The following is a 25,749-nucleotide window of genomic DNA, read 5'->3' as shown; positions in this document are numbered from 1 at the left end:
GGGTCGTAGTCTTAGAACATGAGGTTGGCTATTTAAGACTGAGGTGAGGAGAAATTACTTCACTCAGAGTTGCAAATCTTTGGAATTCTCTACCTCAAGAGTGCTGTGGATGTTCCACTGCTGAATGTATTTAAGGATTTTGGATACTCAGGGAATTCTTCCCTTCTCTCTTAGGCTGTCTCTTGGGAACAGAGAGACTGCCACAACCAAGATCTGATTAAAGCAATTGCTTCTGGAGTCTGGTACACGAAGATATGTCCTGCCTAACTGAACTGGGGTTGTCTGATTCGCACCCCAATGGTGGATAAGTTGGCTTGGGAGAGGACATTGCTGTTTAACCACCGTTTTTGCCACCAGATTTGGATGATCTTGCAAAGGAACTGCTGGTGGTCCTTCTCGACTGCTTTGAGGTGCTTGCTGCAGGTTGCCCAAGTCTAAGTATTTTGAAGCACAGGAATCAAGGGATATGGGTATAGGACAGGAAGGTGGAGTTAAGGTAGAAGATCAGCCACAGTTTCATTGAATGGCTGAGCAGGCTCAAGGGGCCAAGCAACCTACTCCTGCTCATGTTCATATATCTACAAGACAATGCTCTTTATATCGAAACATGGACTGTCACTTTGTGCATTTTATTGATAGCTGTGATGTCGCCTTTCCAAACTTCAGTATTCATTTTGTTTGAAATTAAAACAATACTTCTTATCTTCAAGCTTCTGCTACTTTTCAAATAGTTCATCCAATTTCATTTGCTTCTCTGGTTGACAGTTTCAACATGCCTAATTCCCCAGGCACCCACACAAAATACCTGAATGAGCACATCAACAAATTACATGCACTGCCAAGAGGTGGTGGAAGAAACTGAATGCTCGCTTACAAATCTATCAACCCATTTCCCTCTGGAGCACTCAATTTCTGTTGACATTGTTCCAGACAGGCTTGGGAATATTTTAAAGCAATTATTACAGATGTATAAATACAAAAAGCACGAGCACAAGTGGGAACAAGAAATGCCGCACAGCTCAGCCGGCGCACCCTGTCATTACATCTGCACACCTGACCCACCAGGGCCACTTTTATTTCACTCTCACCCCCACCCTAACTTTCTCTACACCAAAGCTTTATGGCTTCAGTTCCTCTCTGCTGCGCTAAGTATACTGTACGTACATTGCCTATATTTCAACCCAGTCAGCACTGATGAATGGCTGTTGAGTCCAAGATTATACACCGAGCAGTTGCTGCTAAAATGCATTCAGCTTATTTATAGTTTACTTAGTTTATTTCTGTTTTGTATTAAATTGACAAAAAGAAACTCCACATTTAACCCACTGACATCACTTTGATCTTGAACTTAAAATATCACAGCTTTGGTTTAGTAATTATGTAACCATTTTGGCAGCACAGTGACAACAAGGATTGGTAAAGCATAGATTGAGGCCTCAAATGTCCTTTCGCCTCCTTGCTCGAGAGCGGGTGAAACAAAGCATTTCTTTTGTGAAATCTTTGCTCTCATTATTCTTAGAAATAAAATCACCATACAAATATCTTCGCAAAGTGAACATTTTAAGTGATTTTAAAAGACTGACATGGGTTAAATGCACCATCAAAATGGAGAAAATACAGAAGGTCATACCTGCTGGATTCATCCAGGGAATGAGCAGAACACGTTGGGTTGGTAGGTTTAATGGAAACAATTAAGAATGGCTTAAAATGCCATCTGTGTTTAAGCATCATAATCCTCTAAGCTTCCCAGGTCTACTCCAGTTGATACAGTAAACATTCAATTCAATACACTTTCTGAAAATGCACTTAATACTGTGGGTCAAAATTAATCATAGCTGTGAGGCACTATTCACAAAAACAACTTGCATGCTCAAGCTAGACAAAGGCTCATAGGTTTAACCCTTTTAACTAAACCAACTTGCATTAGTATTTTGAAATAATTAACTTATTGAACCAATATAGCTTTACTTTGTGTCCAAAACATCCCATTTTTGGAAACAACTAAATGCGATATTTAGTTCAACATGCCATCTATACCTAGATCAAGTAGTCGAATTGAAAAAGCCTGAATGAAACAGTTGATTTAACAACAGTAAACTCATCCACTGCCATGGGGTAAAATGTTTCCATAATGGACACAGTTATGCTTATGGGTCAACATCCCTTTTTTTAAAAAACTGATTCTCTACAGTTTCCTACACAAAGCTCTCATGATTATGATGAAGCCTGACCATTTCTCCCTTCAGGCTACATATTTCATGAGTTGAAAAGGTTTAGAAGTGTCCCCAAGGAGGAAAACAGAGCTTGGTTATGGGACAAAAAGAAAATACCCTCTGGTGGTCTACATTCATGCCAGCAACATGACAAGCCAGCACATTCTGTTAACAGAGCAGGAAGAGTAAAACCAACCAGAACCCACAAGGCCTTGAAGATCCTTCCAAAATAATTAAACCAGCAGTATGTTTTACGACTGGTTTTCATAACAAAAATCAGGATCTTTAAACAGTAGACTATTGTACAATGACTTGAACAGAGACTGCAGCGCGAGTCTAAAAGATTCTGGAATGCGTTAACCCAACCAAGATAAAAAAAAACAGCTTTCTTTATCAACAAACACAAACCTGCTCCTACTCTGGGTCAGGACTCTAGTTTCTGCCCATCAATCAGCTGTCTGAAAGCTCCCATTTCAACCATAGGAGAGCCAAGAAGGGCTACGCCACATTTATGCGCGAGATGTTAATGATATACAAGCGATTCATTTTCATCATAAACCTTTCAACAGTAGTATGTTTCCTCTTGTTAAGAGCAGAAACAGCAAAAGCTCAAGCACCATTATCTGAATTAAAAGGGAGACAGTTTGCAAAACCACACAGCTTAAAATCCGGTGACCAAATTAGTATATGATGTCCATTTTAAATGAAATACATCAGTCTGATTTATATAAAATGCCTAAAGGGGAACAGCAATTACACATTAAACTGTGCATCAGGGAGATGCTTCTAAAATCAGCACCTTTGAAAACATATAACTGAATCCTTTGTTCAAACTGCCACAACCACTTGGTGTGCGCTTGTTCTTTAATCATTTTCTGATTTAACATTCAAATACTGCAGATAGTAAAGGAGGAGAGAAATAATGAGAACAACAGTTCAGTAAGATATAGTCATAAGAAAAAGCAGCAGAAATCTTGATTTACTTAGTTAAATAATTAGCATTGCAGATATAAAACCAATCTTTCAAAAGAAACTGCAATGATCCTCACAAAGACTTCAGTATTCTGTTGATGCACATGTAGAAAATTTGATTTTGGGCGCAGGGGAAAACAAAGTTTAGGAAAAAAAGGCCACATTTTTTATTAATTTTTAAAAAGCAGCATTGCAAGTGACAGAAACCATACTTTGGCTAGTCATGCAAGGTTTATTTTTTAAACCCTCCCAAATTCTAAAATCAATGTTATCATAAAGTGAGAAAATTAGGAATATATTCTGGGGCAGGTTGCTTTTCACATACTATGTGGTTTACTGTATAAATTTGTTGTGCACTATATTCTGGCCATTTCTGGGATCTTGCCATGTAATAATTGTTGTCATATTTGTCTACATAATGGTGATTCAATTTCATTTGAAGCCCTCGGATATTTCTCAGAAGGCATGTTATAAATGAAAATATTTACTATTTTAATCCCAAATAAATGTTCTCAGAAGGTGTAACTGCTGGGTTACTGCACAAAGAGCTAATCTGGGAAGAGGCAGCAATTAGCAGCATGGCTAGCGCACTAACACATTGCACCACAGATCCTCCTCTGTACTGCAAGTTACTGATTTTCGCTGCGACATTCTATGGAATCATCAAAAGAAATAAAAGCGAAACCAAGTACGTTATTAAAGAAATGAAACCAAGTCAAAAAAAAGTAGCGACAGCACGTCACCCATTGTCACTCTTATAGCAATCTTATCAAAAGCACTTTTGCAACAGGCTTGATTTATACAAGTATAGCTGGATAGAAACAGATTTTTCAGCCCAACAGGTCTCACCACTATTTATGCTCCAAATGAACCTCATCCATCCCTATTTCTCTTAACCTATCACTTTCCTTTGCTTCTCCCTCGTACTTACCAGGGTCATTATTTCTATCTTTTTGTGAAAGGAATGGTGCTTGGCCCAGGGATGGTAAAGACACAAGAGACTGAGAGAAAATAAACAGAGGAAGTGAGAAAAGGAGTTTGAAGATGGAAGAGAAGTAGTTGGACACAAGATGCCAGAACAATGTAACCGACAAAAGATATTTGTGAAATAGAAGCACTTTTCAAAAGCTTACACCTTAATTGTTCCCAGCTGTAAACTAAACTGCCTCACTCATCACTTTAGAAGTGGTCCCAGTTCAAATAAATGGCCTTTCCATAAGATCATTTCTTATTAATACCTTTCATGCTCCTGCAAGGTGTTTAGTTTGTGCAACATGCACTGAAACTGAGCAATCAGTTATGTTCTACACTGACTATTCGTGGGTGTAACTGCTGGAATCTATTACTTGCGAACTGATCATTTAGAGGAGGGGAAAGGACCAAAGGTCCCACAGGAGCTTTGTAACCCCTAACTTTGAAAACCAATGTTTGCAGCCAAGCAATTTCATGCAAAAGAGACAAACCACAAAGCTACAGCTCATTTTCATTAAAATTTAATCATCAACATTTTACAGCAGAAATGTTATTGTTCTTAAGAGCATTCTAATCAAAAGCACAAGAAATTTGATCTTGTAAAATACAGACCAAGGATTTCTTGAAACAACAGAAGCTACAAACACCACCAGTTAAATACCAATTTGAAATGATATAGCATTTAATGTAGTAAAACATCCTAAAGTGCTTCAGATAATCGAACAAAATTTGACATTGAGTCACACCAGGAGGTATTAGATCAGGTCACCAAAAGCTCGGTCAAAGAGAAACAGTCTTAAGAGGAGAGAGACACACAGAAGGAGGGAGAAAGGTTAAGAGGCAGAGAGGTTTAGTGGGGGAATTCCAGAACTTAGGACCTGAGGCATTGCTGCCAAAGGTAAACATGATCCCAAATTAAACCATGCCTGCATACAACCATACTCACCTACACAACTTGGATTCCAAATGTAGCTGTCTAATCACTTTTAATTGCAAGCTTCTTTTGAAGTCACCATATTAAAAATTTGTTGCAAAACAGAGATCTTTGTAACACTGACATTATTTCTTTCAAATTCAAGTGGTATATGTATCTACGGAGCACTGCAGATGGTAAACTTCTGACATGATCAGCTAATTGTCCAGTCAAAGATACTGAGAGATGATCTGAGCATTTCAAGTTCTGAGGAATTAAAATGTATCTTGCAAATGCTCCAAACACCAATGTATTACTCCAGTATGATTCTGTTTTGTCCATTTGTACTGTAAATTTGTTGGCAACTTTGCTTTAAGGACAGAGAAGATGTAGCAAGGGGAAAATTTTACACAGGCAGATATTTAGAGTGTGTACCTAGTGTGGAGCTTTGTCCACAGAGACTCCGTGCTGAGCCTGCACATTCTTAACTGAATACAGTTCACAAAAGAAATGGCACATTAATGAGAAATCATGCTAAGTATTTCAATATTTGGTATAATTCTGACAAAGTTCAAGAGAAATGACAGAAAGAGAGATGAGCAAGTTAATAAAAATTGGAGCTACTTCAGCAGGTTTTCAGTAACATACCATAATGCTCATATTGTGCAACACGTGAACAATGCGGAATATCAAGTTAAGCCAGATTATATATGAACTAAAATCTGGAAGGGAAATTCTGATCTTAAGATTCAGGTAATGTCCTTATACATCTGGATTATAAAGTTGCACAGAATTTGAAAAGCACTTGCTGGACCAACAAACAGTAAGGTTCTCTCGAACAGCTTTGAAAGTACACATCAGGCAATTTGCTAATTCCCACTGTTAATTTTAAGCATCCTTTCAAATAAATGCAGTGATTGAAATCTGAAACACATCAATTTAGGGCAACCTGAGACTTCAGTTCATAGAACGAGAAAAAGACTGCTGAATTTTTGAGGGTAAGAATTTTAATTTTGCCCTGAATGAGAAGAGAAACATACCTTTACTTGCTGCAGGTGAGAAGAGTTTCTCTGAGCCTACATCTGATGCCTGTGGGAAAAGCGGAGAAGATATATGTTAAGATTAGAGATTTATATGCAATGTATTACTTGAAAACCACCAGCAGAGGGAAGTGTTTTGCCATCTTAGGCCAAAAAATCACTCACTTTTTAAAAGAACATAAAGTCAATAAAATTATCCATTTGTTTGGGTGTAAACGGAAAATGAATAGTTTGCCAATCCAATTTCTAGCAAGGAAACAGTTGTGGCCACAACCAAGAGGCAGCATTTCAAGGGCTCTTGAAACTAAAATGCTCTTACACAACAATTCCATGTGTATAAACAAAACATGGTACAGAGAGGGAGAGAATCTGGTTCAATACAAGCTCGTGGACAAATATGTCTTCAAACAATGTAGACAGACTTTTGACTAGAAAGCACCCATAGATCTTGAAACACATGCAAAAAACTGACAAAGCCACGATTTTTGCACATGCAATTTATATTCATTTTGCAAGCGTTATTGTTGACTGAAAACTCAGGAGTCGCAGAAGGTAGATACACTGCATGACGAAGGAAGTATTTATGTAAATCTTTACAGAGAGGCAGAGAAAAAAAATAACTTGTGTAGTGCATGATGCACGCTTGGACAGAATTGATGCAGCAGCCTGCAAAGTTCCAGCAAATTTCTTTGATCCCCTCAGACCTGGCTTACTTTGAGAGTGCCATTTCGTCAATTAACCCCGTCACTTTGATCTAGTCTCCCCTTGGCGCAAGGGGATTGAACTTCCTTCAAGTTTCACATGCCAAGACTTCCCACCAGTCATAAACCTGACTTGTCAAGCTCAGTAAGCCTTTTGTACTCAAAATTGATTTTCAATGAAAACCATCTGTGGTTACGGGATTCTCAATCAACCCAGCTAATGTAAGCAGCTACACATTATTTGCTTAATGCCAATGAGGGGCGGTCGGGAAAAGGATTAACTGGTATGTTAAAATGGCTCGGGACATTAAAAGCTGCTGCTCTTTAATTTGGGCATAAAATATAACTTGTCTTTGGGGCTTTTAATCATCACAGTCTATTTTAATAGGAGGTGTAAACACCATGACTCCCATTTAAAAAGGCAATTTAGGACTGTGTAGCTATCTTGTTATTTATATACGTATAAATCCATACAATTGACAACCTGAGCATTTAAGGTATATAAAAGAGAAGAAACAACATTCTTGAGAGAGCAATTCTATATAAAGAAAATTACTTGAATACACAACTAAAAACTCTAGTCCTTCTGCTAGTTGGAAGTTTCTAGCTAAGTCAGTTAGTATTAAAACTGTGATGTTGAGTAGTCTCTAGGCCAGAAATCAATCAAATTTCCTTTCACTTCCTCAACAGAAGCTTGAAAATATCTTTAGTGTGTTAAATATTTAGATAATTTCTTGGTTGTGCAGAGGGCAAGGGCAGCGATCCTACACTGCTAACACGCCTCACTGATATGGATTAGGGAGCAATGGCAGTGACAAACCCTTGATTGAAGAGTTATGTCTTTTCCAGTAGCATTTGGCAGTATATTATACAATTCCAGCTTGCTTAGTAGGTTTACAGGAGATGACCCCAAAGAACAAAACAAAGAAAATTACAGCACAGGGACAGGCCCTTCGGCCCTCCAAGCCTGCATCGACCATTTCCTTTTTACTGTGGTTCTAAGTTCTAGTAGCTGAGAAGCTGCATTAATTTTGTGTTTGTACTGCATTAATTACTACAACGACAACTTATATAGCATTTTTAATTAATAATGCTCCAAACCACTTCAAAGTATCATCCCGATCCACTAAAGAGATATTAGGTCAGATAACCAAAGACTTGGTAAAAGAGGCAAGTTTTAAGGAGTGTCTTACTGGAGAAAAGTGAGAGAGGCAGACATGGGTAGGGATAGTATAGTAAGAAGTCTCACAACACCAGGTTAAAGTCGAACAGTTTATTTGGTAGCACAAGCTTTCAGGTGAAGAAGCAGTAACACTCTGAAAGCTTGTGCTACCAAATAAACCTGTTGGACTTTAAAACCTGGTGTTGAGACTTCTTACTGTGCTTACCCCAGTCCAACACCGGCATCTCCACTTTCGGGATAGTATTCCAGAGCTTAAAGCCTAGACAACTGAAGGCACAGCTGGCAAATGTGCAGTGATTAAAATTAGGGATGTTCAAAAGGCCAGAATTAGAAGAATGTGAAATACATGCACTTTGGGGGGTCGTGGAGCTGAAGGAGATTACAGAGATAAGGAGGGGTGAGATCATGGACGATTTTGAAAACAAAAATGATAATTTTAAAATCAAGATGCGCTTGAGCAGGTGCAATGTAGGTCAGCAAGCAGCAGAGTGCTAGTTAACCAGGACTTGGTGTAAGCTACAGTATGGGCAGCAGAGTCTTGGATGACATCAAATTTACAGAGAACAAGGAAAAGCAGCCAGCAGTGCATTGGAATTGTCAAGTCTAGTGGTATCAAAGGTATGAATGAGGGTTTCAGCAGCAGATGAACTGAGACAGGGTGAAGTTGATCAATGTTAGAGAGGTGAAAATAGGCAGTCTTGGGACAGCACAAATATGACATTGGACGCTCACCTCATGGTCAAATATGACTTCAAGATTGGGGACAGATTAGTTTTGTCTCAGACTGTGGCCCAGGGGAGGGATGGAGTTGGTAGCCAGGAGACAGAGTTTGAAGCAGCAACTAAAAACCAAAGGCTTCAGATTCCCACTCTTTAATGGAGAATATTTCTGCCCATCTGGATGTTAGATAAAAAGTTTGATAATTTAGCAACAGTGGAGAGGCTGAGAGAGTAGGTGGTGAGGAAGAGCTTTGTGTCATTAGTGTGCATGTGAAAACTAATGCTGTGGTTTTGGACAATACACCAAGGGGCAGTGTGTAGATGAGAAATAGAAGAGGATAAAGGATAGATTCTTGCAAGGCACAAGAGATAACGGTGCAGGGTCAGGAAGAGCAGCTATTGCAAATGAGACAATGGCCATGATTAGATGAGTAAGAATTGAACAAGGTGAGAGCAGTCCCAACTGGCCCGGCAACAGTGGAGAGGCAATGGGAGGGAGCACACCGCCCTCCTGGGATCAACCGTGTCAATGGTTGCAGATAGGTTCTGAAGTTTTTTAATTAATTTACCAACTAAACGTAGTTTTCCTTAGGAAAAAAGTACAAAAAGTGTATGTGTGCGCGCGTGTACATGCACATAGGACCATATAATGTTCATAAGATTTATGGCTTTTCACAGTTACCATCCATGGGTTGCCAGCAAGGTTACAGCATTACAACCTTTTCCATTGCTTTGCATATTTCATCAGACATTAAGTACATGAAGTGTACAAGGCACAAACAACCACTGCTGAAGCAGAACTCAAGGAGGGAGCAGTCCGACAGAGCATACCAGGGAGTGATTTTATGGCTGCTGCCTCATTTCGGTGGCAGATAAAGTTTTATCTTTGGTCTTAATGATTTGTCATCTGGACTGATAACTGTTCCCAACTATCATTCTGTCTATAGCCATAGAATGAAGAACATACAGTACTCAATGGGTTACACAGAACGGCAATTTCATTTTTAATATGGATGGATGAAAGAATTATGAATACAAGCACCAACAAGCTAAATATCTTATCTTAGTCTCCAACCAATCCGGTGGATTTGGTTTGCTGTGAGTCTGTACCCATGGTGCATAATTCTCTTAAGTACGTACAATTTAAAAAAGCAAAACCATTTCCTTCCTGAACACACTGGATTCATTTCTATTAACTGTACACTATTCTAATGTAAACTCCTGCGAAATACATAATTGCTTTCCCAGATTGTTCCCAAGCATGTTAAATCAGGATTAGAGACATTAAAATTCTAGTCAACCCCCGTAAGGCTTTTCTGATGAGAAGTCATTTTTTAACCAAAATAAAGTAGGTTAAAAAGTACTATAAACAGTATGTAATTCAAAATGCTTTTCGCGGTAAATATCAATGTTTAACTTGCTGTTTCCTTCAAAACATGTAATAAAAGATCATAACGATTAATGGAAAAATAGCATGTTTAATTTAAGCTAGGTTTGAATAGTCAAAGGAATCAGACCTCCCTTGTAATTGCAAAGCCTCCCTCTCTCCAATGTGGGGAGACAGCAGATTAAGGGGCTGAACGAGTTTTTAAACATGGCTCAGTCTTAAACTAATTAATATTTAAGAAACTGGAGTGCTTTTTCCACCCCAAGAAGTCTAAATCTTCTACTTAAAACTGCCTTGCTTCTTTCTTACTCAGTTAGAAACACTGAATTAACTTCAACCACTGAAAATGTTCTTATACAGAGTTTGTACCAAATTACTTTGAACCTTCACAGATTGACAAATTACAGATTTTAATTTTCTTCTCTCCTAACCCTCCTCACCATAAAATTGATGCCAAAGATCACCTCTTCTGGACCGAAGATTTAGATACACTTATATCAATACTTTTGCCTTTACTAGGAAGGAGGCAACTTGTTTATCTGTTAGTCCACATGTTGCAATCCCACTGGGTCAAGTTTACTGAGGCTGCTATGTTCATTAATGTTTACTATAGTATCTTTTTCATCCGGAAATGGAAGCCCTGCCCAACAAACAGCAGGAAGCTTGACCTCTAAGCATGTCCATGTATTAAGCCTGAAGCCACAGACTCCCTCTGGAGAGCCATCAGCTGCAGAGTTTTTCTTCCCTATTCTCTCCATTAGCTACGGTATATGAATCACCTTCCTCTGAGCTCCATAAAACTCCCCTAAGGAAAGGGCTTTTAAAGCTCTCGAGGTCACAAACCCCCAAGCTATGCTAGCTAAAACAGTTGTAGAAACCTATTTTGCAAAGGGAGTTGAGCATGAAGTCTCAGTGTAGTTTAAAAAGCTCCCCAAGGAGTCAATGTTTTATCTCCTGATACACTTTTGCTTCTCCCTAGCAGCCAACCTCTAGCACTTCATTCAGAGCCTTTATATGCTCCGAGAATGTAGAGCTGATATAAGGATCCGGTTTCCCTCATCTCCATTCAGATACCAAACTGCCATATAAACTTCAGAGTTGGCAACCACGCAAAATGCCACAGGCTCTTGGCAATGTCATAACTAGGATTTCTTTCCATGCAAGGTGCCTGCATATATCAGTGTAACAGCACAGAAGGGAAGGCTTGGCAAGGGAGGAGTAAAATTATGCTGGCAGCAGACAGCACTCTATACACATATGTCATTTTGCAGTCACGGCAACATTTTATCACCAACACGCCTCCTTCCCCCGACACTTGAACCAGTTCCAAATTGTAACACATGTTCCACTGCCTTTTATGTTATAAACACATTAAACACTTTTACGACGAGCATTTTTCGCGTACAACCAAAATATTAGTCTGTTGCCAGTTGGTGTCAAATCCATCCCATCCCCCTCTCTTCTTACTACAGAGCAGCTGCTGCAGCTTATCATGGCTGTCTGTCCATTAACTTTACAAATTAACACCCTATCAGGGCAGTGCAGCACCGATTCATCAGTGAATGCCTGTCTGGTGGTTTATCGCTACAAACTGCTGCTGCTGACTCTTTGGAGGCAGTATCTGGACAAGAGAGAAAGGAGAAGAAAGAAGTGAAAGGCAGATGAAGGAGATAGAAAGCAGGGAAGAGGAACAAAAAGATAAAGGGATTAGAGAAAAACAAGTCAAGCTGCCTGGCCAAAGAACAGACAACTAAAGAGGGAGAAGCAAAAAAAAGAGAATCTTGGAAAAAGACCCAAATCGAATTTGTAGCATTAACATGGCTTGTGAAATCAAATTGGTTAAATCCAAATTAACATTAGCCTTAGCTGTACCTGTAAAGTAAAATTACATCTAATTAGCTTGATCCAAATAAACTCCACCAGTAATTTTTCTCTCAATCTTGCAATATGACATCACTCAAACATTTTGCAATAGGCAGGCAAACATTCAGCACTGTAGAATAAAACTCATCATTTCAGCATGTCTGTAATCTAAGTATAATTTGCCTGTGTTTCAGAGGGTTGATTCAAAACAGACACAAGCCATCTCCTCTGAAATGCCACACATTTGATCTACATGTTGCAAAATACAGTGCCAGTGTAAACAAGGCTCATCTCATGCATTGGCTGCATGCCAATGTGGATTCAGACTAATGTCAGTATAACCTGGCAGCAGACTGTGGCCATAATTCCCCTCTTACAATTGATGAATTTCCCTCTTCTGGGAGCTGCAGCTACCAGGTTCCACTTATGGCTGCTTTTTCATAATTCAATTGTTAGTGCATCTCTCCATGGTTAAACCTTCCACTCTTACTTCTTTATTCCAAAATCCTCCTCCATCAACCCTATCCAGCCTTTTGAAACCTCCAGTCTACATGCACAATTTTGTTTCCAGATCACAGACTCTCAGTGCTCACAGTGAAAGTCCTCAAGGTGCAATGGTTGAACCACCTCTTGATCCCTCCCTTCAATTGAGGATTGAAAATCTCCATGTTTCAAGTCTAATCAATAGCTTTTACTCATGGTCCTTCATGAATCACCTCATTGGCCTCCTAGCACAAATTGAATTCATGAGACTGGCTTTGAAGAAGCTTGACCATCTCTTTTGTGTCAAACAATACTTCTCCCTTAACATATTTTGATTTAGCCCAAGTCTACGAACGTTTCATATGGCTCCTGCAACTGTGACTGATAAATTAGAAGATTCAAGTTTGACATCTAAAATGTGACAGGAAGTAAGGCTGTACCTTTTAACATGCTTCATAAGTTTAGTGATTAGAAAGTAGGAAGGTTATTGGAGATGACTCAGCATATCCATGGGCGGCACAGTGGTTAGCACTGCTGTTTCACAGCTCCGGGGACCTGGGTTCGATTCCCGGCTTGGGTCACTGTCTGTGTGGAGTTTGCACATTCTCCTCGTGTCTGCGTGGGTTTCCTCCCACAGTCTAAAGAGGTGCGGGTTAGGTTGATTGGCCATGCTAAAATTGCCCTTTAGTGTCCTGAGATGCATAGGTTAGAGGGATTAGCGGGTAAAATATGTAGGGATGTGGGGGTAGGGCCTGGGTGGGATTGTGGTTGGTGTAGACTCGATGGGCCGAATGGCCTCTTTCTGCACTGTAGGGTTCTATGATATCACTTAAATAACTACATCACAATTTGCAGAGGAGCTACAGAAAGTAAATATTCAAGAAGCAAACTGTGAGAACTGACTAAGTATGAAGTGAAAATCTGGGTTATCTTCACTGAATCTAACTGCAAGCCATACTAACCACCACACTGATATGATTGCAATGTCCAAGTCACATGCAATCAGGTTTGCCTCAGTCAAAAATGAAAGCAAAGCAATGATGCACCTGCCAACTAGGCCAATGCTCATTCATGCTGGCCAATGCTTTGAACCAAATTTATTGTATGGATGAGAATTTTATCAAGTCTTTTGGACACAGCACGAGATGTAGCATCCAGGAATTGAACCAGTTAATAACCCATTGTCACCATGAACTACAAGCTGACATTGGGCTACTTTGTTCCACAAATGGGAATTTGAAGCTTCAGGACATCCAAGGTAGTTGTTCCACGTGACTGGAACACATTTGAATTTGGAGTCACTCTGGTTTAAGAAGTATAAAATCAGTGTGAATGTGACCCTATTTCACAAAAAACTCCTAAATGGCATACAAAGTAGTGAACAAGGTTTTAAATGATGTGACAAAAATTCTTGTGACAAAAATATGACAAAGGTTTATAAGTGGACCACAGCGTATTGCTCTAAAACCAGTACATACCGAGCATTACAAAATGTGATGGAAAGCAGCACCCTATAAAATGAAAAGGCCTTTTAACTTAGGAGTGTGTCATGTTATGGTAGAAGTTGTATAATACCATATGAACTATAGAGATAAGATGTAATTGCAGATTGAATTAATCTTCACAGAGGATCAGGTCTGGACTTTGTTACCACTGAATTAGATAGAGATCTGTGTTCAGCCCTCCCACAACTGCCAGATATTTAGAAAGGCTTTACTGCCTGGTACTTGAGGTTTATCAATTCTGCAATCATCATTTTTGCAACACTTCATCCAAGATCAACAAATGTATAATAAAAATATACAGTCAAAAATCCTACTGCAAGGATATAGAAACAGGTATATGGATAACTGTTTGGATTTTGGAGGTAAAAATATGCACATGTTTTAGCAGTGTATTATTAAAGGTGCACTGGGTGTGACAAACTTTGCACTAGTGGTGACAAAGATGTTGGTGAAATATAAAATATTCTTTTTCAACGCTTCCATTTGTGTCAACTGTAGAGGCTATTTGGATTATTAAAATTTAACTCCTAACCCCCATTATAATTATGGACTTTAAGGATTTGTTCCAAATGATTAAAAACATTTCATTGAACTATTTCCACGCATTTGCACACAGATCACTGAGAAATATGCAAGCAGATTGTTTTGCTGCTAAAGATTTGTTAATACAAAAGGAAGTTGGAGGAGTGTAAAAACTGCCAGTGGTGTTGTGCATCCAAACTCAATTCTCACCCAAATTATGGTGCAAACCAGAAAAAAAATTCAAGTTTCCGCTGGAAACACAAAAAAAAATTCCTCGAAAAACAATCTCTGAATTTATTGCAGTTCAGTTACACTTCGATTATCGACTACTCCTTTTGAAAATGCGTTAACACTTGAATATTGAAGGTGGTTCAGAAATGCATAGATATATACAGAAATGCATTATATATCTGAGAAGTGCAGAAAATTCATGAACCAAGCAAAAATGACCCAGAGGAACATTTGATTAACAAATCTAAGCTAATATATCACCAAAAACTCCTCATTTTCTTTATTAACAAAATAAGCAAAGGTGCAGCACCATCTATACCGAGAAATTTGATAACGATCTTTGCTCTTATAAGATTTACTATCTCAGACAGGGTGTCTGTGCTAAAACCCAACATTTCTTTTCTGGTAAGCTACAAACAGACTTTAGTAGATAATTCAAAAAAACTCTGGCCAAACTGAATTGTATCTGATGAACATGCAACCTAAGACAAGCATCTATAGCAAATCTTTGTTAAAGCAGCACTCCAGGAAACAAAAAGTAAAAGATTCTAATCAATGTTTTTGATACTGGAGTTAAAAGATGGTAAGGTTTCATATATTTACCACTGTTTTTCTCAGTAACACTAGACTTTAGTGTCTCATTTTAAGTCCTTTTAACACTGGAGATGTCTTATAGTCATAGAGGTTTACAGCATGGAAACAGGCCCTTCGGCCCAACTTGTCCATGCTGCCCTTTTTTAAAAATCCCTAAGCTAATCTCAATTGCCCGCATTTGGCCCATATCCCTCTATATCCATCTTATCCATGTAACTATCTAAATGCTTTTTAAAAGACAAAATTGTACCCACCTCTACTACTACCTCTGGCAGCTTGTTCCAGACACTCACCACCCTCTATGTAAAAAAATTGCCCCTATGGACCCTTTTGTATCTCTTCCCTCTCACCTTAAACCTATGCCTTCTAGTTTTAGACTCCCCTACCTTTGGGAAAAGATATTGACTATCTACCATATCTATGCTCCTCATTATTTTATAGACCTCTATCAGGTCTTCTCAGGTAAACTGAGCAGGGATTTAAATCTTCAGCGGAAACACTGAAAATGCATTTCAATGCCAAACTGATACAAAAGCTTGTCCCAAGTTTTACTTTGCATCACATCTTCCTTCAATGAAACAAACATCTAACCATTCCTGTTGACCAGGAATTGTGTACTCCATAGTATGCCTTAGTCGATAACTCGCAGAGTCAAACCCCTGATGTTAATTATCGCCAAGCTGACCTAATAATACTGAATCTGGTCACTGCTGAATTAAATGCTCCCTACGTTGCCTTTCATTCTCTCCAATTCCACATTGCCTTCATTCCAATTATTGAGAGATTCAAGTGGAAGCCAGGCAATTAACATGTGGAAGGAAAAAAAACCATGGCAAAATGCTGTGATGGCCCTTTTTCTGTCTATCCTGTGGTGACTTTGAAGCCAAGCACATAACCCCCTCTAAAAACTCTTGTTGGAGCACTGCCGATCCAGGAAATGGGAAGAAGAGGAACTTAATCAAAGTTTTGTTCTGTTTTCTTAAACTTTGTCAATCAAAAGGACTCCCACTTCTGGTCTAATTGTTACATTGGACTTTGATAAAACAAGAATATTAAAGTTACTTACTGTTCCAAATTTGCCTGTTTCTCTTACAATCTCACTGCAATTTTGTTTTCTATAACTCAAAATAACATGTTTGACTTTTCGCTGCAGACATCTACTGAAATTGCATTCATCTAGCTCCAGCATATACAGGCAGGTGACTGCAGTGGAAGGTTTGGGAATCTGGTGCATTTATACATTTGCCAGATTACTGGGAAAATATTACAAGCAGCATCAGCACATTTTTAAAAGAATACAGTAATCCTGTTTTGATCGAGACCCAAGTTCCAGTTTCCAGAGGACCTGGTCTTCGTCAATTTAACCTGAATGATTCAAAAATGCTTCATGTTTCATAATGATGTACAATCTGAAAAAGGGCTGTGCACCACGAGCAACATGCAGCCAATATTGGCTTGACAACCCACTGTACTACCTTACTTTCTAATGCAAAACAGCTTACCATATCGTCAGTTCTTCAGAATCAGAAAATTATCCCTAGTTGGATGCAACTGAAAAGAACTCCAGGCATGGTTTTGGGATGCTTGTGTGGAGCTCTGCATTCCTCCACTCAATAGTGATGCAGGCTGGAAGTAGACTGTGACTACCTGTTCATACTACTCACAGAAACGGAAGTAAATAAGCTTTCTCTTTACATTACAGAACCTAATACAGCAGTTAGCCAAATGTTCAGCTACTTTAGCACCATCATGATGCAAACTTGATGCGACCACTGAGCAGTTGACATTACTACTGACACTTTCCACTTCAACTCCAGTTTTAACGGCACCAAATTGTGATCCAGTGGATATTTAATATAAAATATATGCTCCATGAAATACACATATTGGGTTTACACTGGTTTTGTAACCAGGGAGTAGACCAGATATGGAAATAAGCAGCTGCTGTTATTTGGGTGGCCAGCAAAGAGGTTTCATGCATTCATCTGTGGCCCTCTCGTCTTCCACTACAGTAATCATCAGCTGTTTAACTGGGCTGAGTTTTTAATCTAGTTCAAATTCATGCTTCTCTATATTAAGAAGTGGTCGTCAGCAGATAATCTTTCAGTATACATGGTTTGCCAATGCTACTTATACAGACTTAAAGCAAACTCTTGTGGAAAAGAAGTCCAAACTGCTCACTGATATTTAACATACAACCCGGTTACATCAACAAAGCAATGCCCGATAGGTTCTCAAGCCTCAAATTACTTATCTGGTTGTAGATTTTTAAAAATTTATTCTAGGCCACCATTTATTGCCTAACCCTGTTGTCCTTGAGAAGGTGGTGGTGAGCCACCTTCTGAAACTGTTGCAGTCCATGTGGTGTAGGTAAACCTACAGTGCTGTTAGGAAGGGAGTGCCAGGATTCTGATCCAGCGACAGTGAAGGAACGATGATTGTAGTTCCCAGTCAGGATGGAGTGCGGCTTGGAGAGGAAAGGTGGTGTTCCCCTATGTCTGCTGTCCTTGTCCTTCAAGATGGTAGAAATCACAGGTTTGGGAAATGCTGCTGAAGGAGCACTGGTGAGTTCCTGCATCAAATCTTGTAGATGGTACACACTGCTGCTGCTGATGGTGGAATGAATTAATGTTGAAGGTGGGGCATGGGTTGCCTACCAAACAAGCTGGATGGCGTTGAGTTTCTTAAGTGTTAAGTGTTGGAGCCGCACTCATCCGGGCAAGTGGAGAGTTTTCCATCACACTCCTGACTTGTGCCTTGCAGATGGTGGACAGTTTTGGGGAGTCAGAAGGAGAGTTGCTTGCTGTAGAATTCCTAGCCTCTGACCTGCTCTTGTAGCTACAGTATGCATATGATTGGTTCAGTTCAGTTTCTGGTCAATGGTAACCACCCCCAAGGATGTTAATAGTGGAAGCAATGGCAATGTCACTGAATGTCAAGAGGAGAATGTTAGAGTCTGTCATATTGAAGATGAGCCTTGCCTGGTACTTACGTAAATATTATTTGCCATGTTACCAGCCCTATCCTGAATATGGTCCAGGTCTTGCTGTATATGGACTTGGATTGCTTCAATATCTGAGTTAGTGTGAATGGTGCTGAACATTGCACAAGTTATCAATGTGGGTAATAAATTAATGTAAGGTATTGTCCCTTTAATTGTCAGTAAATGATATCAATGAAGAGATAGCAGATTTGAATCACAACTTCACAGGTAAATGCCTAATGTTTTAAGAAATAAATACTTATGTGCGCTTCAGACCCTTGTGGTTTTATGATACTGCAGAAAATGTACAAAGTCAAACCTTGTACCACTGAACATTAAACAGCTCTGGCTAAAGAACAGACCCTATCACAACACTTCTGTTCACATGGTTAGTAGGCTATGCAGCCAAAAGATCAGATCTACACCAGTATCAGCTTGCACATCTCTTCAAAAACTTAGTTACAAGTGCAATTAGACAGGTTAATTTGTGCAATTAGTCAAGTGACCCGCCTAGAATGGTAATTTCAATACTGTGGGAAAATACTTTTTATCTTGACATATAAATCAATAATTCAGTAGTGTGGGAAAGCATGAAACCGTTTCTCTGCAAGCACGAGACTGACATCCCGCTGATGCTGGTTAATGTGCTCGTAGATCAAACCTGATACAGGTTCATGGTTCACAAATTATGGAAATGGATCAGACTGAGGTGGGGAGCGAGCAAGTGTGTTCAAAATAAACACCATAATGTGAAAAAACAACCTCGATAAACTAGTTTTCAAATAGGAGCTAAAGTTCAGCAGACCACTGTCCCGCAAATAAAGGACTCACCTTTTAATGTTAGAATATTACATTAACTCCTTACAACATGCAGGATTTATCTCAAACATTTTGGGCAAGTACTCTCACATAAGTGTGAAATTATACTGCCAAACATGTACTAGCACCGGTGGTCAAGGGAGAGATGGTCTCGATACTTGTGTACTTAAATATACACAGATTGCTGGCAAGATTTTTGAATGGTAGAAAACCACCAACATTGGTGACAATTCCTGTCGGATGTGAGAAATGATGTGGAGATGCCGGCGTTGGACTGGGGTAAACACAGTAAGAAGTCTCACATGTGAGAAACACAGAAGTCTGATTGTCTGACTGCCAGGGATACTTCAAAGTTCAGAGAGTTGACTGTGCTCCAGTAGTTTTAACGCAGCAACAAGTATGAAATAAGTATTCCAACGCCATCTCTTAAAGGCTTTCTTAAATAATTCCAGCACAAACTGAGCTGACAGTTCAGCTGCAGTAATGCCATACGTCGTGTATTGCTGCAGTAATGAAACAGCTTTGCAGCAGAGGTTTCTACTTGGAAGCTCATTTGTGTATTAACATAAGTATGATTAAAAGCAATCTTAGTTATGTTTTGAACTTTTCCACTACAGAAAACCTGCATTTAGGCTGCAGCTACCTCGCACTTTGTTTCACTTACTACTTCAGTTCCGTAGTCAATACTTGACACTTGTACGTGAAACAGAAACAATTCAAAAAGATTTTAACCAAATCTACGTCACATTTAACCACAATAACCTAAAACTTTAATTTGCATTATTAACGTATAAATGTATACAAAATTATATCAGGCTTTCTTACAAAATATAAATCAGAAAAGAAAAAAACATTAGACCGATGGATTGTATCCATAGCGTTATGCCAATTGCCCATTTTAATTTTTGCAAACATTAAATTTGGAAAATTATAACATTTCCAATCGGTAAGGAAGGACTTCATTGAAAATTTATACACGGCCTTCATTTCGTGAAGTCGCTGTTAGGAACCCTCTATACAAAAGGCACAGCGAAGCCAACAGCCTTGTGCTTCATGCTGTTCTTACCAGGCTATCAGCCTGCAGGCATTGTCTGCACAGAGGCTAATCCAAGTCTCCCTCAGTCTTGGCCTTGTAGCTCAGACAGCTAGCACGAAAAAAATGAAAGACTTGGCAGTGAAAAGCAAACCAGCTTATCCAAAGCTGAAGGGATATGCTGTTTTCTTTAATGTGTTATCAGTTTGATTCAGCTTCACGGAATTTCATTTGAAGTCCTCCCCTGCTCTGGATGAATGCGTGCGTAGGCTAGCCCTGTAGAAATCACATTACACCAGTCTCCAGAAGGGAAGTGAAACAGTAAATGGGTTAATCTTGTCTCTATTTTCTCCCCACAGGACAGCTGATTCAACACGCTATGTTTCACCATGTTTCTTTAGGATACTGCTCCCCTGCTTCCATTCTCTACTTTTCTGCATCCCCAGGAAAACCATACCACCTCCTGGTATCTTTCAACAGCTTTATCAGTGCTCAGATCTAATCAGCTGTGAAAAGCTGCACAGTCACAGCAGGGGAACCATTCCTTATTTCATCCCTTCAGCTTTTCCTTTTACACAACTTGAGAGTTACAGATAATTAGGTATCGCGGTGAGCACGCTTAAGCGCGTAAGCACTTCTTCCTCCTAGAAAGCCTTATCAGGTGTGGGCTAAGACGCTCAGTAAGCCTGCTCACCTGCTGTGCTGCTCTGGCTTGTAATTAGAAGGATCCACACTTTGCTGCACAAAAGTAGACAGGGTCAGCATGAGCCTTCACTGAGCTTTGGTGCAAAATTGCAGCTGGCATGATTGATGGGAGGCATCAAAGGCAGCAGAGACAAGTCAGCTATCAGTATTTAATATTTTAAAAAGCCGTAAAGGCTGCAGTTGATCATGCAGAACATCAGTGAATAGATGAGCTAACCTGTGCTTGCTAATGTGCCATTTCTCGAATAATGAAAGGGCAGATGATCCGCAGCCGCCTGTCTGGCTGCAAATATGAACATGCTATCAGCAAAAGCCGCTATTTTAGTCCCCCCGCAGCTACAACCAAGACCATCACAATTTTATTCCTCATCTCTCATTCTCCACTTTCCATTGCCCAGGAGCGTAGTAATTTCATAGATGTAACACTACCCAACCGATAAACAAATTATCTACATACTCTACAAGGTTTTCTATTAGCTAGGACACATTCCCAATTCTATTTGCCTTCAGACACTTTTGATCAGATTAAGGCCTTCCTTCCTCTGCGGCAGGGTTTTTATATGTTTACCGAACAAAATATCTCTGTCAAATTAAAACACAAAAGTTGCATATCTATCAAAGGTCCCTGCCCTAGCTGGAGTCATCAAGCATGTACTGCAGGGTTCAACTTCCCTCACATCATCTGCTTCCAGCAGCCCTGGGGACTTCACAAGGCAAACTATAATTTCTAGTAAATATATCCTAGGGACACAATTAGTTTTCAGTTGGGGAGATGATAAATTGGTCATGCATAATTCAGAACTGGCAGAAGCTAGAAAATAAACTGCCCGAACTTTGCTTCCAACCCCGACGAGAGAATACAAATGTGACTGGGGGCTGGGGTTGATGAACGGTGCTAATACTGCCTGGGTACAGCGTAACGATAGAAAAGGACACTGCTGGCAACATCTATTTGGTGCTGTGCTTCTGTATGTGTTATGAGCTTAAGAGTCTGACACAGAGTTAAATGCACAGATGTTCAGCAATCTGCACTTGTGTTAATTACCCTAATGTGAGCTGAAACTCAGCAGATCACAGCTAATGAAGAAGCCCATTTTTTCCAGACCCTGTATCTTGACTTCCTTTGTAAGCGCAAGAGGGTTTTTCTATACATTAATAATAACCCTCTTGGAAGGTGAGCAAAATTAGACATAAAGCAAACAGACCGCCAGCACAAGCAGATGACAGTAGGATGACTGATGTATGGTGCTTGCAATAAAACTTGGGGTTTAATTATTTCACAGTTGGCCTGATATAAAGCCAGAGTTACAATTTTTCATAGAACTGTGCTGCACAGGAGGAGGCCGTTCAGCCCATCATACATTTGTTGGTCCTTTGAACATACTATTCAATTAGCCCCACACTCCTCTGCTCTTTCTGTTGCAAGGTGAATAAACATTTTCCTTCAACATTCAGATGAAACATTTCAGTCAGTAAGTCAAAGTTTCAACTTGATAACACAACACAAACCACCTTATCAAGCACCTGTTTTACCTGACAAAAAGCATGGTTCGTCAGAAATCGGCCTTAAAAAAATTGAGGTTGGGGGATGGTGAGACAGGGTATATTTACATTTTTCAGTACAGCAAAATAACTATTTTTGCAAAATGCTATTTTCATTTTTCAAGTTATAAAGGCCCTGTTTTGATCATTAATACACAATATTAACCAAGGAGATCTAAGAACCTGCGTAAGAATGGGGTCAAAGGTAGTGCAAGGCTCCTAAAATGAAAACTCTTTGCCACATTGGAGCCCACTCTTCCCATCATTAACACTAGGAAAAAAACATCTGGTAAATGGCAACTTCAGCAAGCCTGCAGGCATACAAGTGACATTTACCATACATAACCAATGCAGAGCTGATTTAATTACTGCACTTAAAGGTAACAAAAGACGACTCAATTTAATCCACAATGGCACTAGAAGATCAAAACGCAGCTGTAGGATAACAAGACAGCGTAAGCTGTGAATAAGGAGGACCAATTTGCTTGAGAGTCTCATCTGCACCTTTCCACAAAAGAACAAGAAACACTTCTCTCTCACTAAATCAAAGGAAGCTTTTAACTTTACGTTCACACCAATGTTCAATTAATTGGGAGAAAACGCTTAAAGGACTGAAGCACAAAATTACTTTTATACACCCAACCTCCCAAAAATATTAAGCACATTTTAATTTCCAACGAAGAAAGAAAATGGGGGTGGGGGCCGAGATGAACACACGTTGAGGCAAAGGTGCACAATGAAGAACAGCTTTTACTTTCATTGTGGTGTCATACTAATGGAAGGGAGCATGTGACAACATACAAATGACTTCTCCAGGGAACCCGCCTCAGGCTCTTCATCTGTTTTTCTCCGTTTCTGCAGGAATTAATCAGGAGTGATAAGAACGTTTGTCTTGTAAATGCTGCATCAAGAGGAAACACTGTTTTAACTTATCATGCCAGGCACCGGTGAAGAAGGCACTGCTTTAAGCCTGGGATAATAGGATGCTTTTTGTGCAGTTCTCAAGGCCTCGTGAGACGGGAAAGCACAATGATGTGACCTTCAGTGTTGAAAGCAACAAAGCCCACCCCAGAGTCTTTGGTAGAACAGTGGATTTTGTGAAAAGGTCATCTTTCCAACAACAGGATACCTTCTGAACATTGCTACCAACCTCAATGGCTTTGATCTGGCCAGTATTGGGACAGCAAAGGCACACTAGTGCCCAATGCTATAACAGTCTACAGCATATCATTCAGTCTGCATTAATGAGCATTTGCAAAATAAAATGAGGTAAATATACGCTTTAGCTCAGAAACGCCTAAATATTGGGTTTCTGTCCTTTAATAAGATGTTTCAACAAATTCTGTCTGGGGAGACAATTGCCCGGTTGAAAACCAGCAACCATTATAAATGTCAATATGTTATAACTAAGTCCCTTAACATGCTGCACTCAAAAAGATAATGCAGATATTGTTCCGTTTGTACAGGTCCTGTCCAAAGGTTAGACTAACTACAAGAGTTTATCAGATTAAAAGTTTTTGGGCAGCCAACAATATGCAGTCTTTGTCTTTTAAAACATAAACATTCCAATTCCATGACTATGGTTTCAAAAGCAGCTCAGCCTCCAACTCCTTTACTAGCTTTCTGCAAGAAATAAGATTTAAGTAATATATAAATTTTAATACTGGAATTAAGTGAAAGGAATCTTTCACTTAATTCACTCCCCATTAAGTGAAAGGAATCTTTCACTTAATGGGGAGCTTTCGATCCTTGGGTCTACAAAGTGGCAGGTAGGAGAAAACTACTTAAAATAAATTGATCCAAAACAACACTAATGATAGACTTGGAACTAATTTGAGAGAATGTTTCTATCCTAAATTAATGTTGTAAGTGTGCAATTTGTAAATGTGAAAATGTATTTTCTGACGATGTAGTTTATTAATTACCATGTTTTTTTTAAAAACAGAAAAGGGAAACTATTTAAAATACAGGAAATGTTGATTGCTCATCAGAAGAAATGCAAGATATGACGCTTGCTGTTCTAAAATTATTTGTCTACTCGGTTAATTAGATTGGGAAACATCTGCCCAAGGAAACGCGAATGTCTCAAATATTTCCTAGTTATAAAATACATATTCAGTACTGCATCAATGTGCTGGCAGGGAGCAGACACACAGACTTGTTTAACACTGCATGATTATTCACAGCAACAAGGTACCAGAGGAAACAAAGGAGCCCAATGATTTTACAAGAAAATATTGATTTCTATTATACCAGCAGCTTTTCAACTGTCCAAAGTTATTGGATTCATATTTGATAAGAAAGCAGCTCAGTGAGCTGACAAAGGGCTTCCTGGACTCATTTCTCCACGCTATGATCTGTTTCATGCAGCCTGCTCCCAAACGCTTAACTTTGTTGTTCAGTAATGCCAACCAGCTGGTTAAGCTCATGTATCTTTAACTAAATAGCACGAATAATGGCCATTTAAAATATATATTTATATATAAAGAGAGCCAGCATCGCTCAGAGCCACTACTTTGGAGAAAAGGCATGCAGCCAACAGGGAGGATTCCCTTTGTTACTGATCTAAGACAGAGAGGAGTCCACAATAAAAAATAAACACTATAAGCAAGAAGAACACAAGGGCATTTGTTCGAAAGGAGGAAAGTGAAATGTATTTACCTTCCCAACACCGGAGAGTTATTTTCCTAAATACAAAAACCGACTGATAATCTCAATCCAAGGAGCAAACACGCAGTAAATCCCAAACCATCCAGGAATCCACAATTATCCGGAACATTCCCTTCGCAGTGAAACACAAACATGAGTCTTGGTGAAATATGGCCGTGTTTGGAAAGCGTGCGGCTTTTTGTTTGAAAAGACCAGTTTTCTTTGCGGATGGAGGGGAGTTGGGGGGCGCAGTGAAGAGCTGCCTCTCCCTCCCCGCACCCTGGCGGCTGGGCAGCCCGGCAGCCCGCACACAAAGCCCGCAGAGAGAGGCGGACACGGCGCGGCTCCTCTCAGCGCTGCCCCGCTGCTCTGCTCATTAGTCCCGCTGCCTCTCACTCAGTTCCAGTCCTCACTCCGCTTCCCCCTCATACAAACTGCACTCGGGTGATTCTCTCAGGTCTGGATATCCATAATTCCCATGATGAGCGAAGAGCAATCCCCTCTGCACATTGTAATCTCAATCTTGTTACTGTTAAGCCTCCAAATCAGCTTTGGAGCCGCTCTGGACAACTGCCGCTTTCAACCTCCTAAGGTGGCTTAGGGTTGTAATGCCAGCGAGCAGACTGAAGCGATCTATTCAAGAAAGATGGATTACAAAGGCTGCCTCTTTCTCTTAAAGGGACAGCGCACGGCTGTCTGAGCAACTGTCAGCTGGCCAGA

General features: G+C 39.7%; 1 protein-coding gene across 12 annotated transcripts in view; it reads right to left on the bottom strand.

Annotated features, from left to right (window-relative positions):
* Nucleotides 1–25,749, bottom strand: part of fbrsl1 (fibrosin-like 1) — an 856,957-nt gene that overhangs the window by 91,976 nt on the left and 739,232 nt on the right. For all 12 annotated transcript variants that reach the window (XM_078227185.1, XM_078227177.1, XM_078227182.1 and 9 more), the window contains one exon: nucleotides 6,111–6,159. In XM_078227185.1, the coding sequence (XP_078083311.1) occupies nucleotides 6,111–6,159 (49 nt within the window). The remainder of the gene's footprint in view (nucleotides 1–6,110; nucleotides 6,160–25,749) is intronic.

This window comes from Mustelus asterias, chromosome 13 (assembly GCF_964213995.1).
Source record: "Mustelus asterias chromosome 13, sMusAst1.hap1.1, whole genome shotgun sequence".
Classification (NCBI taxonomy): domain Eukaryota; kingdom Metazoa; phylum Chordata; class Chondrichthyes; order Carcharhiniformes; family Triakidae; genus Mustelus; species Mustelus asterias.
Note: the sequence above shows the minus strand (reverse complement) of the source record. Positions and strands in the feature narration are given on the sequence as shown.